Here is a 16,683-nt window from a genome sequence, read left to right on the forward strand (position 1 = left end):
AGAAACCTGGAGTGAAATAAATGTCCAAAGAAGTCATACAAGACAGAAAGGATGAAAAGGGAAGGGCTTAGAAGCTACATGGTTCACAGCAACTGTCTCAGCCCCAGGAAAAAATCCAGGCTCTCATCTCTGCAGAGGCAAACTCCCAATTTGAGGAACTCCCACCCTCAGTACAAGGGATCTGGGAGAAGAATGTTCCCCACTACAATCTCAGCAGCAAAAGAACGTCAAGGGTCAGGAAGAAATCTTTCAGAAAGCCTCCACTTTCCGAGCAAAGCAATCACTTCAGTAAGTGGATTGGAGCTGGTACCAGGGTGGGATAGCCTGTCTGTCTGCCCAACTTCTATGACTCTAGAAGTCAAGCTACCAGTAGATACCTCCAGATCCCCCCACCCCCACCACTGAGTGCTGGGCCCAGTTCAACGCCGGATGCAGTGGAACAGCCCAACAAGGCAGTGCCCAGCTGCATCTGCCAGCAAAAGCCAACACTGTTCTCCATCCTAGGAAGGAAGTGGAACTATGAGTGGCACCTGGAAATTCAAGTGGGCACTCCACGCTCACAGTGTGGCTTCCCCTGCCCAATCCACAGAGAATCTTCAAGTGGGCACTCTGAGCTCACAGTGTGGCTTCCCCTGCCCAATCCATAGACAATCCAAAATCCCCAGAAATGTAAGAAAGGATTTAAGGAAGGTATAAACAAAACCAGAAAAGTGGATCTAAGAAGAGCACTCTTGGTAAAACAGAAACTGAAGAATCCCTGAAAGATGTGAAGAAAACAAACAGGATTGACTTGAAAGAAGAAACTAGAGACAGAAGTCATCTCAGTCAAGACAGAGTAAGCACACTCCACTACTGATGACAATGTAAAACTCTGGCAAAAATACATAAAACACCTCTAATCAGACTCTGAACAATGGGTAAGAGAAGCAGACTGGTTATGAAACTCATGGATCAAAGGAAAACCTGGAGTGACTTCCCCCATTTTTGCTTTTCGATATTTTGTTTATGTGTTTGCTGTCTACTACACCAGCTGGAGCTGGGTAACACTCCAAAACCCAAACCACAAACAGGCAAAGACAGAAAAACCTCCGAGCCAGGCCCAGTCTCCACAGCCAGGGCCCAGGTGGGGAGGGAGGGAGGAAGCACCACAGCTCTCCCAGCCCTGTGCCAGGCTACCAGCCCCTTCTACCTTCACTCAGGGGCACCCCCACAGTGGGCTGCCCCATTCCACACTTGACAAGAATCAATAACGGCCCCAAGCCTCCATCACAAGGCTGGCAGGCTGGGGGTTCGGATTTCAGCCAGAACATGAGGAAATGTGTTGGGAACCAGAGAGTGAGGGCAGCAGCACAGAAGAGGAAGCAGGGAAAGGTCACCCCTTAAAGCTGTGTGCTATCGAGGAGCCCAACTGAGACATGACGAAAGACATCCTTAAAAATGAAAGGATGAAGAAAGATATTCCATGAAAACAATATTCAAAATGAACATGAACTGGCTACATTTCTATCAGACAAAGTAAATTTTAGACTAAGAAAAATTAACAGGGATAAAGAAGGGATCACAAAATGATAAAAGGGCAATTCACCAAGATGACACAGCAATTCTAAATGTGAACACTCTAAACAGCAGAGCTGTAAGACACACGAAGCAAATTCTAATAGAACTGAAAGGAAAAACACACATTCACAAATACATCTGGAGACATCAAGGGGCATTTCTCAGTAATCAAAAGGGCAAGTGAAGAGAAAATGAGCAAGGATATCGACTTGAACACCAACAACCAACTAAACCTAATCGGTATTCACAGAACAGCCCACCCCACAACCAAACAACACACATTCTTTTCAAATGTACGCGGAACATTCAGGACAGACTGAATTGTGGGTCACAAAGCAGTTTGATTAAACAGAAAACAATAAAATTATTCAAAGTATGTCCTCTAACACTAACAGAATTAAACTAGTAATCCTTAACAGAATGGTATCTGAAAAATCTCCAAACATCTGGCAGTCAGTCAACACACACATGGGCCAAGGAGCCAATGAGCCAAGGAGCACTATAGCCACTGGAGCTGGAAAAGGCGACGCAGCACCCCCCAGAGCCTCCAGGGGGAGCCCAGCCCTGCAACCTGCAGTCAGCCCCACGACACTGCCTTTGGCTCTGGTCTCCAGAAACACAGGGGAATAAATGAACTAATTTGTGGTAATTTGTTACAGCAGTCATAGGAAAATTATATACGTCCCTTTCATTATTTAAATTAAACTTCATTTAAAAGGTTGTTTTATATCGTTATATTTTATTACATCTTCACAGTAACAACTACAAGACTTAAAAATTCATGGAATGAACGTAATTCGGAACAGTTTAACGGAAGCAAGGCTGAGCTGTCAAAAGAAAGGTCAGAACAGGCCTCAAATTGGAAAAACTGCTACTCCTTTCTCTTTTTCTATAAAGGTCCTAGAAATCTCTCGGGGAAAAGCCTCAAACTACAGTAAATGCACTTTCAAGGGGTTGCAGTAGAAGAAAGCAATGCAACTTCTTACTCCAAGAGCAAGCACTTCAAACTTGCAGTCATGGGTGAATGAGTTCTGGAGACCTAACACACAGCATGGGGATGGTAGTTAATGACAATGGATTGTGTATCTGAAATCTGCTGAGAGTAAATCATAGGTTTCCTCACCACACACACACACACACACACACACACACACACACACACACAAAACGGGTACCGAGGTGAGCTGATGAACATGTTGATTAGCTTCACTGTGGTAATCATTTCACATTCCATACATACATCAAAGCATCACATTGCATACCTTAAATATATACATTTTGGATTTATCAATTATACCTCAACAAAGCTAAAAAAAAAAAATACATGGGCAATAAAAACTGTCAAAATCAGAAAATGAATTGAATGAAAATAAAAACACAACATAACAAAATATGCGAGATGTGGCTAAAACAGTCCTTAGAGGAAAATTTATAGCATAAAATGCTTTCTTTAAAAAGGAAGATAGACCTCAAATCAATAATCTCAGTTTATATGATAAAATCTGGAAAAAGAACAAACGAAACTCAAAGTACGCATTAGTAGGAAATGGTTAAAAAAAAAACAAAAAAACCCAGCAGTCAATGAAATTTACAACAAAAAATGGTGAGGTGGGGGAGAAAAAGATTCTTTAAAAAAAAGAAAAAAATCACAGAATTGATAAACTTTTGCCAGATTGACCTAGAAAAACAAGACAAAACACAGAATCAGGAGGGGATATTGCCACTGATCTTACAGAAATTTAAAAGATAATAAGGGCTAAGTAATTTATGTAGACACTTCACTCTCAAGGAGGTAGCTAAAACGTAACTCCATATCATAAGCGTGGGCTGGGCATAGTAACTTTCTTCCAAAGAGCACAATACAAGCAGAAAAACAGAGTCGCTCACAGCAGAGAAACCTGGCACACACACCTTAGCCAAGCGATCAAGGTCACTTTCAAGAATGATGAATCACCCTGGTGGCAGGTATCCTCCATATGATGTGATGAAAATGTCACTTCACCTCGGGGGTCTTCCTCCCAAAAATACGTGACCCCAGTCTAGTCATGATAAAAATAACAGACTCAATTGAGACAGTCTACTAATAACCTTTAATTCTCAAAACTCTCAAGATCATGAAAAAAAAAGCCTGAGAAATTGTCAACGTCAAGAGAAGCCCAAAGAGACAAAACAATTGAATGTAACATTCCTAGAGGGAGCCTAGAGACAGCAAAAGGCCACTGAGTGAAAAGTGAGGAAATCTAAATAACTATGGAGCTTCATTAATACTAGTGTATCATTATTGATTAATTAATTCTAACAAGTACACCACAGGAATGTAAGATGCTAATAATAGACGAAATGGTACTGGGCTTATAGGAACTCTATATCTGCAATTTTTCTGTAAGTCTACAATCATTCTAAAATAAAACTTTTTTTAAATATATTAATGCCAAGACTCACTTTTCACAAATTCCGATTTTATTAGTCTGGAGTGGGGGTCCATGGCATCAATATTTTTTAAAACTCCGTTTTAAAACTTTTAGTCTTCAAGACAAGAAAGCAACTAAAATGTGAGGGGGGAAAAGCTTTCTCTGGTAAACTCAAAAATGAATTTCAACCTATATCACATGCCACATATGAAAATTTGTTGGGAAAAGCTGAGTGTTGGGAGAAGCTGAGGCAGGGCTCGCATGTCTGACTAATGTAAAAGAGCCTTAGAACATGTCCCGGGACCGGGGTCTAAAACCCCTTGTGGACTTTGGAACACCAATCTCTGTGCTAAAGGGTGGAAGGCTACCCTGACACACCATAATCTAAGCCCAGGGCATAAAACCCCTCGTGGCTTGGATAGAATCCAGGGCTTGTGGCTCTGGAATGTGTCTAGACTTGCTGGCTCCTTGTTCCTTGCTCTCCCAGGATCGATTGTATCGTGAGTTAAAAGAACCTGCCTGCTCTCCATTATGTCAAGTAGCAGAGCATATGCTAAACCATCACAGCTGTAAATCATGTGCTTAATGCAACGCGATCTTTCGACCCCCACATTCTCACCACTTGTTTCTTTGTTTGATCACCAATAAATAGTCTGGGCTTCCAGAGCTCGGGGGCCTTCACAGCCTCCATACTTAGTGATGGCCCCCTGGACCCACTTTCTCTCTCAAACTGTCTTTTCTCATTCCTTTGACTCCGCCAGACTTTGTCACCCCCACGACCTGGTGTTGGGTCTGATCACCCCAACAAAAATTAACTCAAATAAAAGAGTAAAACATAAGCCCCTCTTAGAAATAAAACAAAGAAGAAATCTTTGCAACTTTGAGTTTGGCAGAGTTCCTACATGACACCAAAATGATGACCCATTTTTTTAGAAATTCATAAATTGGCCTTCATCGAGATTAAAAATTTTGCTTTGCAAAAGACACTGTTAAGAGAATGAAAATACCGAGAAAAAAATATGTGCAAAACACAAAGACATAAGCAAAAGTTTTGAACAGATAATTCACCAAGAAGACATGAATGGCAAACACACACACACACACACACACACAAAGATGTTCGACATCACTAGGAAAATGAAAATTAAAACCACACTGAGATATCACAACACACTTGCTAGAACAGCTAAGATTAAAAACCACTAACGCTGCTGAGTGCCAGTGGGGCCACGGCATCCCTGGAGCTCTCCCACACTGCTGAGGGCCGGCGGGGCCACGGCATCCCTGGAGCTCTCCCACACTGCTGAGGGCCGGCGGGGCCACGGCATCCCTGGAGCTCTCCCACACTGCTGAGTGACAGTGGAACCACGGCATCCCTGGAGCTCTCCCACACTGCTGGTGCGGCGGCAAAGCAGCCACAGCCATACTGGAAAAGAGTCTGGCAACTTCTGAAAACAATGAGCATGCACCTGCCCCAAGGCCCAGCAACCCCACTCATAGGTGTTTATTCTAGAAAACTAACTTATGTTCACATAAAAAACCTGTCCATGAATGTTCATAGCAGCATTATCCACAACGGCCAAAAACGGAAGCACTCCAAATGTCCCTCAGTGGTAAAACAGATAAACTGGTTCATCATACAATGAAACACTACTCTGCAATGAAAAGGTGAACTATTGATACGGCACTGTAAATGCATCTCAAACGTGTTATACTAAGTGAAAGAAACAAGTCTCAAAACTTTTGACTGAACACTGTATGGACTGCATTTACACGAAATTCTAGAACGGGGACATACACAGACACAGGACGGTGGCTGCCAGCACAAAGGCAAAATGGTAGCACAGAAGAAATCACTGTGAACCTAAACACTGAGAATTTTTTTAAATGGGCTAAACAGCAGAACGGAGATACTAAAGGACAATTTAAATGCAAGCTAGAAAATCAAACACAACAAAAGAACAGTTAGAAATTATGAAGAAGAATAAAATAGTAAAATTTTTCTATCATTAAAAAAAAGTCAGCCCAGTGTGGTGACTCACGCCTGTAATTGCAACACTTTGAGGGGCTGAGGTGGATCACTTGAACCCAGGAGTTTGAGACCAGCCTGCACAATACAGCAAGACCCTTCTCAAAAAAAAAAAAATTCTGTCACTAGCTTTGAAAAAAAAATAAATTTAAAAAAAAGAAAAAGTCCTCAGATTGATGGATCATCAAGTGTTAATTAACCCAGGTAAGTTTTTAAGTTCCACACCTAGACACATTATTGCAAAATTTCAGAACATAAAAGATTTTTTAAAATCCTAAAAGCTACCAGATACAACTTCAAAGGAGTAAGAAATGGATGAACATCAGACTTCTCATCAATAATGAAAGAATACCTTCAAAGTGGCCAGAGGAAAAACACTTCAGACCAAAATATCTATATCTGACTGATGATCCAAGAGTTCGGGAATAGGAGCATGAAGAGAAATAAAGAAATTTTCAGACTATTAAGTAATTATTTAGATCGGCAAATCCCGTTGATTCTATTTCTAAAAGCATATCCCAAATATGATCACTCCACAGCTACCATCCCATTACAGGAAGTCTCCTGAGGAGCTGGTCACCTGCTTCCACCTTTGCCCCCTTAGAGTGAATTATCCACCCAGCAGCCAAAGTGATCCTCTTAAAATATAAATATTATCATCACTCTGCTCACACACCTCCCATCACACTCACAACAGAACCCAAACTCCTGGCCCCAGCCCAGGGAGCCGGCCCCTTGCTCCCCACATTGCACTCCTGCTATTCCTGGAACACACGAAGCTCACCTCCAGCTCGGCGCCCAGCTTGCTCTTCTCCACATCCTCTAAGGACTCACACCCCCCCATCATTCTGTCTCTATTCTAGCTAAAGCAGACACAAGCGCACCGTGTCAGCAAGGATCCAGTGAATGCCTACATAGTGGCAAAAGGAACAAAATGAAATCTTAAAATGTTTTGTGGGGTCACAGGGTCAGGGTAGTTTTTATTTTTTTCTTACATTTTTCCACACTTTCTGAATTTTTACACTGAGTATATATTAATCTTATAAATATTAAAAGTATCATTGAAAAGTTTCCTTAAAAAGTTGTGTCACTATTTAAGAATTTTTTTTTTTTTCCAGACAGGATCTCACTCTGTCGCCCATGCTGGAGTGCAGTGGTAAGATCTCAGCTCCCTGCAACCTCTGCCTCCCGGGCTCAAGTGATCCCCCACCTCAACCTCCCAAGTAGCTAGGACTACAGTGTGTGCCACCACGCCCAGCTAATTTTTATGTTTTCTGTACAGACAGGGTCTCACCATGTTGCCCAGGCTGGTCTCGAACTCCTGGGATCAAGCAATCCTCCTGCCTTGGCCTCCCAAAGTGCTGGGATTACAGGTGTGAGCCACCACACCCAGCCAGTAAAAATTATTTTTAGGTTACCATTTTCACACTCAAGTACATCACATAAATATCCCCACTCCAAATGTTTTATATACTTTTCAACTTTCTCCTACCAAAAAGTTAGGAACTCTTCAATGCCAGAAACACTCTCCTCTTCACCTCCTCACTTTCTCTGCACCTCAGATGGACGTCATCATTTCACTCCCACATACCTCTTCAGCCACACCTGAGTCTCCCTGTCCTCTTACCAACCAAATTTCCAGTCTATCCTTCTTGCTGATTATAAAATATTTTAAAAATCCAACAGTTACTTCTTAAACCAAATCTACTTAATCCATATTTCAAAGGGAAAAGCACTGAACCCAGACTACTAAAGAAATTAGACATAGTAATCATTCCTTGTTTAGTGAACCTGCAATCAAAGAATAAGCCGGGAAAAAAATCAAGCAATGTCCACTATATGCTTCTGGTTTAAATACTCCCAAAATACTGTTCAGTGTTTAAAGTATAACTAAACTCAATCAGTAATTCAATGAATAACTCCTAAGTACTTATTATACAGGCCAAACACGTCAGGCCCTAACAATATGATGTACAGTGGTTAACGAGACAGATATAGAACATAATAAATGTGGCACATAAGTACCCAAGGCAGACTGTGATAAGAGCGTCAAAGAAAATGAGGGCACTATGACAGCTCATGACCAGGAGGACCTCGTGAAGTAGATGCTGAGGGAGGGCTTTGCAGGAAGCACCGTTAGCCTGGCAGCCAAGGCTGCCACATGAGGAGCCCAGGGAGCAGAGAGGGGAACCCACAGGGAAGGGCGGCACTGGACACTGCTGCTGCAGGGAGGCCGTGCCACAGGGCTCTAAATGCCACTCAGCCAGTCACTCCTCGAGAGCGCCAGGTGACAAGGTCCAGATGTAGATCTCTGATGATTCTGCTTAATCCAAGAGTAAAAAATAGAGTACTCCATTTTTTTGGCCACAAATCACCTAACGAGTGGTCTAGTTCTCCCACCTCTAATCTGCTCTGGGTGTGTGAGGGGTGGGCAGTTCTCAGGTTCCTGGAAGGGGAGTGAACACTCCTCTGATGATCCTCTGAAAATATTTCAATGAATGCAAGGGCACACTGCCTGACCAGAGAGCAGTGCTGCTGAGTTGTACACTCTAAACGCAAGAGCGGGTAGAGATGAGAAGCCATCCCACAGGCTGGGCCATGACTTGTTGTCTCTATCGAGCACACAGAGAAATTTACCATCGAATTGAACACTTAAGAGCAGGGATGAATTAATTCAAAATGTCAAGCTGTGGAATCAGAAACCTGGGTTCCAACCTTGGCCCTGCAATTTACTAGCTCGATGAGAGTGAGCAAACTACTTAATCTCTCCAAGTCTCAGTTTTCTCATCTACGAAATGAGGTTCACCATAATTCTACCATGGTATAAGCACAACATCCAGCATATTTTAAGTTTTATATAAATGTTAGCTATTTGTATTGTTATTAACCTGAAAATATTATTTAAATACATACCATATCTACTACAGCCATTAAAATCACAACTCAAAAAATGCACCCAATTTTTAACCTTAAGCAAGATAATGTGGTCTTCATCTTGAAGACTACAAATAGAGAACAAATTAAGCCTTCGACAGATTCAATGAGATTGGTTTTCTAGAAAAGGACCCTCTGACTGCAGAGGAGAAGAGGAACTAGAGGAGATACAAAGCCAAGGCAAGACCCTCAGCTGGAATTGTGTTCAGTCCCAAAAGTGAAGGCTCCAGAGATACTTGGATGTGGGCCCAACAGTTTTTAAACAAAAAAGTTGCCCTCTGTATCCCCAAAAGATTCTATATACACTCAGCTTAAAGATGACAACTGAACTTCAGATGCACAAAAATAAATGCGACTCAAGTGAATACAGAAACTCCACAGTTGTGTGCTTTCTCAAGATTCAAAAAACAACTGCAGAAAAGTTGAACTGTTTGGGAAGACCCAAGTTTCTGCCTTCCTGTTTCTTGTCTACAGTGTGGCTTACATGTTCCACATTCCCGCTTTTCTGAAGGATGGGGGAGGGGTCGGGAGGGCGTTGGGAGTAAGCCACAGTGCTCCGCAGAGGAACGGAGCACAGACACTAGCCATCCTTGACTCCAGATCCAAGTCAGAGTAACTTACCACGCATTTTAATGTTTCGGATGCCAAGCTCCAACAGAGACCTACAGGATCAGAAGCCCTAGAGACGTAGCCCACAATATTAATTCTGGGTAAGTCCCACATTTAGAGAGTTTAAAATGAAAAGGCATGAAGTTAGATACCATAAAAAGTCCTGTTCTCAACCATTGGCCACCAGTTCCCCTTCCCACAGGCAATCAACGTTATCAGGTTCTTGTGTAATCACAGCGATTCCAAGCATGGCTCTAGTTGAAAAGCAATGCTCTAAAACAACAAAAACATTACTCTGGATGTGTGGTTCTCAAACTTTTTGGTCTCGGGGCTTCTTTAGACTATTAAGATTGAGAACTCCAAAAAGCTTTTTGTTTATGTAGGTTCTATCTATCCATAGTTACCATATTAGAAATTTAAACCAAGACAATTTTTAAATTTTAACTTATTTAAAAATCGTAAATCCATTAAGCACAACTTGAAACAAAGCCTGAAACTCTGAAGTTTTAATACACATCTAATGTATATCTTAATATACATGTAATACACATTGATCTTCCCAAGAATGTAATTATACAACCAAAGGAATATCACATGGTATTTGGAACTTCATCAAAAGCTCTTTACCATTTTGGAAAATCATGAAACCAAAAGCAACACCACTTGTGGTACTGAATCACCAAAACAATACTCCTTTATCTTCTCATAGTGGCTTGTAGTACACTCATAGAGGTCTTGCATATTATGGTAATCATCTTCGAATACGTTGTGTACTGCAGTCATACCTGAACATTTATGATGAAATACTTATCTAATATAAATTCCTCTTTATGTATTCTTTACCTCATAGTTAGAAAAAGGATTACAAAGTAGCTATGAAAAGAAGTGTTACCTCTGACAGATTTGAACACTAACATCAAGCACACTGCTTCCAATGATAAGAATAATTACCCAAAGACATAATAAACGTGCTCCCAGGAGGGGCAGGTATATGGAGACAAGATCTATCTATGACTGGCTGGCAGTATGTATGTGTTTCAAGCAAATTCACAGATGTTATAAGTTGGAAAAGTGGTAAATCACGGTCATGCTAACTTTATAAAATTGTCAAGCACCATTATATGTAGGTGCTTTGCTTCTGAAGGTCCCTTGAAGTCAACTGTATAATTTTTTAAAAGATACCTTATAAAAATGTGATTCATATGAAATTCTCATTAAAAGTAGCAAGTACCTATTATGCCTTGATTTCATAGTACTAAAAAAGCAATGTATTACAAAAGCATAAGGCCAATTGTTAGTAACGTCATCAAAGAATAAGGTAATTAATCAAATATTCTATGGAGTTACCAGATAAAATGCCCAGTAATCAAATTTTTTAACATCAAATATTGTAAAGGTGGTAATTAATATTGCTCCTTTGCTCACTAAGGTATAACAAATGAAAGAACAAGGTAAGCTACTATTTATAAATTCTTCAGTAAATAGCAGCATAATTTAAAATTGTATCATAAATGCTTGACAATCCTAGCTATCTAGAACATAGCAAAAAGAGCATCACCTTTAATGGACTTCATGACATAATTTATTCAGAGAGGGCCGGGCGCAGTGGCTCGTGCCTGTAATCCCAGCGCTTTGGGATGGGAGGCCAAGCGGGGGGGGTGTGGGGTGTGGATCACTTGAGGTCAGGAGTTCGAGACCAGCCTGGCCACATGGTGAAACCCCACCTCTACTAAAAATACAAAAATTAGCCAGGAGTGCTAGCATATGCCTGTAATCCCACCTACTCGGGGGGCTGACGCAGGAGAATCACTTGAAGGAGGCAGAGGTTGCAGTGAGCCCAAATCACGCCACTGCACTCCAGCCTAGGTGATAGAGCAAGACTCCATCTCAAATTAATTAATTAATTAATTATTCAGAGAGGACCCTGTCAGGATCTTGAGGGCCCACTTTTAATTTAGACACAGTTCTAAATGGGAAGATAGTAGGATACAGAATTTTGCAGAAAAGAAGCTTTTCAATCTCTCAAAAGGGACAAAACTTTTATATCAAAGAATCTTCGATGTAAAAAAAAAAGTTTTTGGCCGGGCGCAGTGGCTCACGCCTGTAATCCCAGCACTTTGGGAGGCCGAGGCGGGCAGATCACGAGGTCAGGAGATTGAAACCATCCTGGCTAACACGGTGAAACCCAGTCTCTACTAAAAAGACAAAAAATTAGCCGGGCGTGGTGGTGGGCGCCTGTAGTCCCAGCTACTTGGGAGGCTGAGGCAGGAGAATGGTGTGAACCTGGAAGGTGGAGCTGGCAGTGAGCCAAGATCACACCACTGCACTCCAGCCTGGGTGACCAGAGTGAGACTCCGTCTCAAAAAGAAAAAAAAAAGTTTTTAAGTTGAGAAATATCATTCTATCTCATGATGAATGAATTTCAAAATCCAATTATGACAATGGGAATGTATGAATGTGTGGTTTATCCCTAGAACAAAAAACTCTGGAACGACTGGTATAAGGAAAACACTGACATTAAGGTGGGTAAGTCCTAACAATCTTAGTTTTTTTTTGTTTTTTTTGTTTTTTGAGACGGAATCTCGCTCTGTCGCCCAGGCTGGAGTGCAGTGGCACGATCTCGGCTCACTGCAAGCTCTGCCTCCCAGGTTCACGCCATTCTCCTGCCTCAGCCTCCCGAGTAGCTGGGACTACAGGCGCCTGCCACCGCGCCTGGCTAATTTTTTGTATTTTTTTTTTAGTAGAGACGGGGTTTCACCGTGTTAGCCAGGATGGTCTCGATCTCCTGACCTCGTGATCCGCCCGTCTCGGCCTCCCAAAGTGCTGGGATTACAGGCGTGAGCCACCGCGCCCGGCCTACAATCTTAGTTTTATCTGATTCCCCCTATGATGAGGAACATGAAACATAGGAAACTCAGTGTGCTAATGACAAAAACAAACGAGGGCAGGCCATGCTCATACCTCAAGACCTTTTCATTGGTTCTCTCTACTCAGAACCTTCCCCAGATGTTCAAAAGGCTCTCCCTTACTCCATTCAGGTCTCTTTAAATATCTCAGAGGCTTTCCCTCACTTGCCTCTTCTCTCTCTATTCCTTTACCCTACTTTTTCACCACAGTACTTATTGCTAATTAACATGGCTGGTTCATCATCTGTCTCTTCCACTAGAGTGTCTGTCAGATCTGTGGGTTGGGAGGAATGACTTGTGCATCTGCATCATCAGCACCTAGCGCAGTTCCTGGGGGGAACTTTGAGGACGGGGTTGTCCTCAAAGATTTCTTAGATAAATAAAGTGATAGAATCAAACTTTACAAGACGTAGCAAGAATCGTGTGAACTCATTCATTTAATAGTGACACAAAATCATTCATGATTGCCCCAAGATTATCATAGAACATCCAGTGAATTATGTACAGTAATTGTCATGAAGCATGAAAGGTCAGAATGCATTCTCAGTACTTTAAATGTAACTTTGAAGTCTTCCTTCAAAAACTGAATAAGTTCTTTTCCACATTTTGGTGCTTAAGACGTAACTCAGTTGCTTCCATTACTCAGAAAATTCCCTCATGGTCCATCCTCGCTCTCTCCCACACCAACCTAGCCAAAACAAGGAGCAAGAAATGGCATCCTGTACCATTTCTTTCAAAGTACCTTGGCTACAAAATGGTTTTACCTACTGTATAGGATTAGTTTTGCTTATTGGTGACAATATTCGCCATGTGAACTTTCCCAGAATAGTTTTATATCAAATCCAACCTTCAACCCTTTAAACAGTAGGAAAATATGGCCGTTATAGTCGTTAACACCCCCTTCCCATAATACTCAAGCCTGTTAAACTTTCCTAAAGAAAAGGGACTATGATGTGACACTCCAGCACCCCGCATCCTCCTCCGCGGCGCAGCGGCTCTCTCCACCCCACACAGGATGAACCCAAAGGCGCGCAGAGGCGCCCTCCCCCGGCGCATGACACCAGAGAAGGGGGATAAATTGGCGAGCTGGCATTCCTCCCGTCCTCACTGACGGACCCGCGAGCGGAGTGAGCGGTGACTCAGCCCGCTCGGGGTCGGGCTCGGGCCCGGGCCGGCGTTCTCGCCCCGGCCTCGGCCTCTCCACTCCCTCCGCCCCCGTCCCGGCCCCCAACCCTCCGCTCTCCTCCCTGGCTCCCTGACCCCCGAACCCCAGCCCTCCGCTCCCTCGTTCGGGCCCCACGTCCTCGGCCCGTCCCCCAGCCCTCTGCCCCGGCCCTGCATCCTCGTCCCTCCAGCCCCGGAACGTATTAGGGCTGCACGCGCAGGGAGCAGCCCCCCGGACGGGTCTGCGGGCCCCACGTCGCCCGGCCACTGTACCTTCGCTCCTGCCCAGAATCCTGCAGCACAGGTTCTGAAGCAGAACGTTCGGCGACTTCTGATCCGGGGTCGCCATCCTCGCCCGGAACCGTGCACGGGGCTCCGGGCAGAGCCGCCGCACGCGCAGGGACCGCGGCCCGCGCCCTCCTTGCGCCCCGCAAGCTCTCGGCTCCTGACAGGCTAAGGCGCGGGCGCCGCCGGCCACCAGGGCGCCATTTTAACGGAACCCGCCGAAAGCGCGGGCGCTTCCCACAATGCCCCGCTTCTTCCCTGCGCCGCGGCCGCGCGTGCGGCTGCCTAAGCGTTCCCGGCCCTGCCCGATGCATTCCCCCGGCTGCTGCCCGGCCGGCCGAGAAAGTTCCGGGCGACAGGTGGCCCGAGGCCCTCGAGCTGCGCGGACGGAGCGGCCCCGGAGTCGCGAGCGTGACGGGCTTGCTTGGAGGGCACTTGGTGGCCGGTAGCACCATAAAAGCCATAATTGGGTGTGGGGGTGTGTGTGTGTTAACGGCATTGGTTGGATTCACACTTCTGATGAAAGAAGCCTGTTTAAAAAAGAAAAAAAAGAAGCGTGTTTAAAGGGTGCTGGGGGTTATGATTGTTAACGTGTAGTGGGCAGTTCACCTGCTACGCTATCCAACAGGCGCCCTGCTGAGGCCCGACGTCGCACTGCCGCGCAGGCCGCTCCCCCAGGCCCGGGTAACTGGGACGTCCTGGGAAAAAAAATCACGTACGGAGTGAGAGAACAGGAGATCTGCCGAGAAAAAGATCGATAAGCAGACAATTACACCAAGCTAACTTCAGTGCAATCGTTAAAGTTTACACATGGTTGCACGCTTGGGAGCCGTGAGCTACCATGTTAAAAGGCCAACTTCCTGAAGGAAAAATGATGGAAAGAGATCCCGAGATCCTATGAAATGGAAGAGGGAGGACGACCTAGCTATCCCAACATCCCAGCTGAGGCCAGCCACACACGTGACTGTCTGCAAAGCCCGTCGGGCCTGGGTCCAGCTCGGGTTGCAGAATTGTTAGCAAGTAAAACGTTTGTCTCCAAAAACATGGAGACAAAGCAGACTTGTAGGGTATTACAGTCAACAACTAGACCCTGCAGCTAAAGGACTGTCTCCTTGCGTGATGCAACAACATCACAGCTCTGCAAGAGCAACCAAAACACCAAGGATGCATTCACCCCTCACTGCCTTCGACCCGCGTTCTGTGGAAGCACTTCTAAACTTACACCACACTCAACGCTATCACTTAGTAACTGGCTTCTTATGAAGTTATTCTCTCAGCCCCGTACTACAATGTCCAGATGTCATCTAAATCCTGCCAACCTCTCCCCCACCTTCAGCTGAAACGCTGCATGACTGCATCATCTTACCTGACCAGCTCTCTCCTAGGACAGACATGCAAGAAACCCCCCTCACTAACGCTGATGTTATTTGGTTTACAGATGGCTCTTACTTAAAGGATGCAGCTGGAAGGTATTACACTGGTTATGCCATAGCGTCTTTGCCCAAGGAAATAGCAAGTGCTTGTCTTCCAGGAACAATCATGTCAACAAGCAAAGTTAATAGCATTAAGTAGAGCCTGTCAGTTGGCAAAAGGAATAACGGCTAATCTTCATACCAATAGCAGGTATGCTTACAGAGTAGCTCATACCTTTGGAATGCTATGGAGACAAAGAGGATTTTTAACCCTTTCTAGTCAGCCCACAAAAAAATGGGTGCCTTGTTTCAGAATTATGGCAAGCCATACTATTGCCAAAATCATTAGCCATTATCAAGATTCCAGGCCATTCAAAGACACTCAAAAAAGCAAGATAAGCCAGTTAGCAGGTAGTATAGCAAACAGGGTGGCCATAAACATATCTGAACGAAAAGATCAAACCATTTTGGCCTCTAAGGAAGTTCGATTTTTATGTAAAATTAGCTCAATCCAAATCTCCAAAAACAGGATGAGAAAATTGGGAAACAAAAGTGGCACATACTCTTCTGAGACTGATGTACGGTGGTGACCAAATGGTCTACTCATACTTCCGACTAAGTTACAACCATCTTTCTCTTTTTTTTTTCTTTTTTCTTCTCAGACAGAGTCTCGCTCTCTTGCCCAGGCTGGAGTACAGTGGCATGATCTCGGCTCACGCCTCCCGGGTTCACGCAATTCTCCTGCCTCAGCCTCCTGAGTAGCTGGGACTACGGGTGTCCGCCACCACGCCCAGCTAATTTTTTGTATTTTTAGTAGAGACGGGGTTTCACCATGTTAGCCAGAATGGTCTCGATCTCCTGACCTCCTGATCCGACCACCTCGGCCTCACAAAGTGCTGGGATTACAGGCGTGAGCCACCGCGCCCGGCCCAGCCATCTTTCTTAACGTGCATACACGATGTAACTCATTGGAGCCCTGATAAGATTATTGATTTCTTGAGGAGAACAATGTCATCAGAAACCTTCTCCAACTGTTGCTCATAGGTATACAGTCACTGCTGTCTTCCCAGAATATAATGCAAGGAAAGCTTGACCCAGTTCTCCAGGTCATTTTCCTTTACCAGAAGGCCCTTTTGAGGTATGGCAGCTAGATTTTTTCACCTACCACCATCACAAAGATACAGGTGCATCCTAGTGATGGTTTGTGTATTTTCTTTTTTTTTTTTTTTTTTTTTTTGAGACTTGCTCTGTCGCCCAGGCTGGAGTGCAGTGGCGCGATCTCGGCTCACTGCAAGCTCCGCCTCCCAGGTTCACGCCATTCTCCTGCCTCAGCCTCTCCGAGTAGCTGGGACTACAGGCGCCCGCCACCATGGGTA

At 44.2% G+C, this 16,683-nt stretch overlaps 1 protein-coding gene across 1 annotated transcript in view; it reads right to left on the reverse strand.

Annotated features, from left to right (window-relative positions):
* TUBGCP3 (tubulin gamma complex component 3) overlaps nt 1–14,123 on the reverse strand; it is a 96,582-nt gene extending 82,459 nt beyond the window's left edge. Inside the window, exon 1 of the mRNA XM_032151344.2 lies at nt 13,884–14,123. Coding sequence (XP_032007235.1) covers nt 13,884–13,959 — 76 coding nt within the window. The 5' untranslated portion in view covers nt 13,960–14,123. The remainder of the gene's footprint in view (nt 1–13,883) is intronic.
* Between the last annotated feature and the right edge of the window lie 2,560 nt (nt 14,124–16,683).

The sequence above is a fragment of the Hylobates moloch genome, unplaced genomic scaffold (assembly GCF_009828535.3).
Source record: "Hylobates moloch isolate HMO894 unplaced genomic scaffold, HMol_V3 SCAFFOLD_4, whole genome shotgun sequence".
NCBI lineage: Eukaryota > Metazoa > Chordata > Mammalia > Primates > Hylobatidae > Hylobates > Hylobates moloch.